Source organism: Sitodiplosis mosellana, unplaced genomic scaffold, assembly GCF_009176505.1.
Source record: "Sitodiplosis mosellana isolate CC-2019 unplaced genomic scaffold, AAFC_SMos_1.0 Smas_scaffold_6258, whole genome shotgun sequence".
Classification (NCBI taxonomy): domain Eukaryota; kingdom Metazoa; phylum Arthropoda; class Insecta; order Diptera; family Cecidomyiidae; genus Sitodiplosis; species Sitodiplosis mosellana.
The window spans coordinates 1-2,409 of NW_022601499.1; the positions used below are offsets into that span (position 1 = coordinate 1).

General features: G+C 43.8%; 1 protein-coding gene across 1 annotated transcript; it reads left to right on the top strand.

Annotated features, from left to right (window-relative positions):
* Nucleotides 1-6: 6 nt before the first annotated feature.
* LOC129579587 (neurogenic locus notch homolog protein 1-like) lies at nucleotides 7-2,406 on the top strand (the record flags this gene model as incomplete). Its single annotated transcript, XM_055469739.1, has 4 exons — nucleotides 7-319; nucleotides 396-725; nucleotides 826-1,449; nucleotides 1,909-2,406. Coding segments are annotated over 4 exons (1,765 nt in total), but the record flags the coding sequence as incomplete, so codon positions are not given.
* Nucleotides 2,407-2,409: the final 3 nt, after the last annotated feature.

The following is a 2,409-nucleotide window of genomic DNA, read 5'->3' on the forward strand; positions in this document are numbered from 1 at the left end:
TTAGCAACTGCTCCTGAACCATCCAACCCTTGCCGTCCAAGCCCGTGCGGCCCTAACAGTCAATGCAAAGATAATAACGGCGTTTCAATTTGCTCATGCTTGCCTGGTTTTGTTGGAAATGCTCCAGCTTGTAGGCCAGAGTGTGTCGTCTCTTCTGAGTGTTCATTCGATAAGGCTTGTGTTAACCAGAAATGTGTTAACCCTTGCTCGAATATCTGTGGATCAAATGCTGACTGTCGCGTGAATAATCATAGCCCAATTTGTACATGCAGAAACGGTTACACTGGAAATCCATTCACTATTTGTAGTCCAATACCACGTATGTCATTTTCCGAAAGTTCCAAAATCAAATTTCGTTTTTCACTTTGATAATAACATCGTGTATAACATTTCAGCGCCCCAAGATACACCTGTTTCCGTCTCCAACCCATGCTATCCTAATCCATGCGGACAGTTCTCACAATGCCAAGCAATTGGCGACTATCCGCAATGCTCTTGTTTGCCAAATTATTATGGTTCACCACCGAACTGTCACCATGAATGTGTTCTCAATTCCGACTGCCCAAGTAACAAAGCTTGTATTCGAAACCATTGTGTCGATCCCTGTCCTGGTTCGTGCGCCATCAATGCCAGATGCAGTGTTTACAATCACATACCTGTTTGTACTTGTTTCGAAGGATACATTGGAGATGCTTTCTCCAATTGTTATCCAGAACCACCTCAAAGTAATTTTCTTTTCTCTTTCATAAACAATGATTCGACCTTAATTTCATACGCTAATTTCCAATTCATATCTGACCGTGTATATTTTCTAATCTGAAATAGTCGAACAAGATACTCCGCGTGATAAATGTTATCCTTCACCCTGTGCAAATGGAGCAGAATGCAATGATGGTGTTTGCACTTGTCTCCCTGGTTTGCAAGGCGATCCATACACTTTGTGTAGACCAGAGTGTGTTTTGAACAGCGATTGCTCAAGAGACAAGGCTTGTATACGAAACAAGTGCGTGAATCCTTGTGAGAGTACAAGATGTGCACCAAATGCCGTTTGTAACGTTTACAATCATCTTCCGATGTGCACCTGTCCAAGTGGCACAGAAGGAGATGCATTCATTCAATGCCGACCAATCGTTCAACAAACGTCTGTGGAAGAATACCACGGCTGCAGACCCAGCCCTTGTGGTTCTTACTCACAGTGTCGCGAAATAAACGGACAAGCAGTGTGCTCTTGTCTCCCTGGCTACTTTGGCAGTCCACCAACGTGTCGTCCTGAGTGTGTCGGAAATTCCGATTGCCCAAGTAACGAAGCTTGTCAGAATCAGAAGTGCATTAACCCTTGCTTAGGTGCATGTGGTTTGAATGCCGAATGCCGAGTCGTTAACCATAATCCAATTTGTACTTGCTTGCCTCGATACACGGGCAGCGCTCTCGTTAGTTGTCATCCAATTGGTAAGACAATGATCATGATCATCAATGGTCTTTTGACAAGGCATCACTCAAAACTAACAATAATAACTTAACAGGGATCGAAACCAAACCAAACCAAACCAAGCCAAACCAAACCGAATATTTGGTTTAAGTGTTTGAACAAACCGAACCATTCGGAACGTTCTGAAAAATGGTTTGTATGGCATACAGAAACGTTTATACTGTATACAAAACTAACACAGTGACAACACGGTTTAACGTTGCTTATACAAATCATTCTCAAAACGTTCCGCTTGATATGGTTTGCTCCGATGAACAGAGAGCAAAGCAGTGAAACCGTTCCGAAATCGGTTTGTATGAGAAACGTCAAACAGTTTTCGGTCCCTGTAACTTAATAACATTGCAATGAAACTGACTTATCTCTTTATCCATTAAACTTCGTGCATTATTAACCTATTCACCCTTTTCCACATATCAAAGTTGAACAAACGCCGCCGTCTGTTGAAGAAGATTATGTGAACCCGTGTTTGAGCTCGCCGTGTGGCCCGAACGCTGAATGCCGTGTTAATGGAAATAGTTACACTTGCAATTGCTTGCCTGATTTCATCGGTCAAGCTCCCAATTGCAGACCTGAGTGTGTGACAAGTTCGGAATGCGCCAATCACCTTGCTTGTGTCAATCGACACTGCAAAGATCCTTGCGCGAACGGAGTGTGTGGCCAAAATGCCGAGTGTCATGTTGTCAGTCATACACCTATTTGCGAATGCTTTAGAGGCTATGTTGGCGATCCATTTGTTCAATGCGCGATCAAAGAGACTCCAATAGAACACGAGCCGGTCGAGCCATGTGTGCCAAACCCATGTGCCGCGAACGCTGTGTGTCGAGAACAAAACGGCGCCGGCTCGTGTCAATGTTTGCCAGAATATTATGGCAATCCATACGAAGGTTGTCGACCAGAATGTACATTGAACACCGATTGCC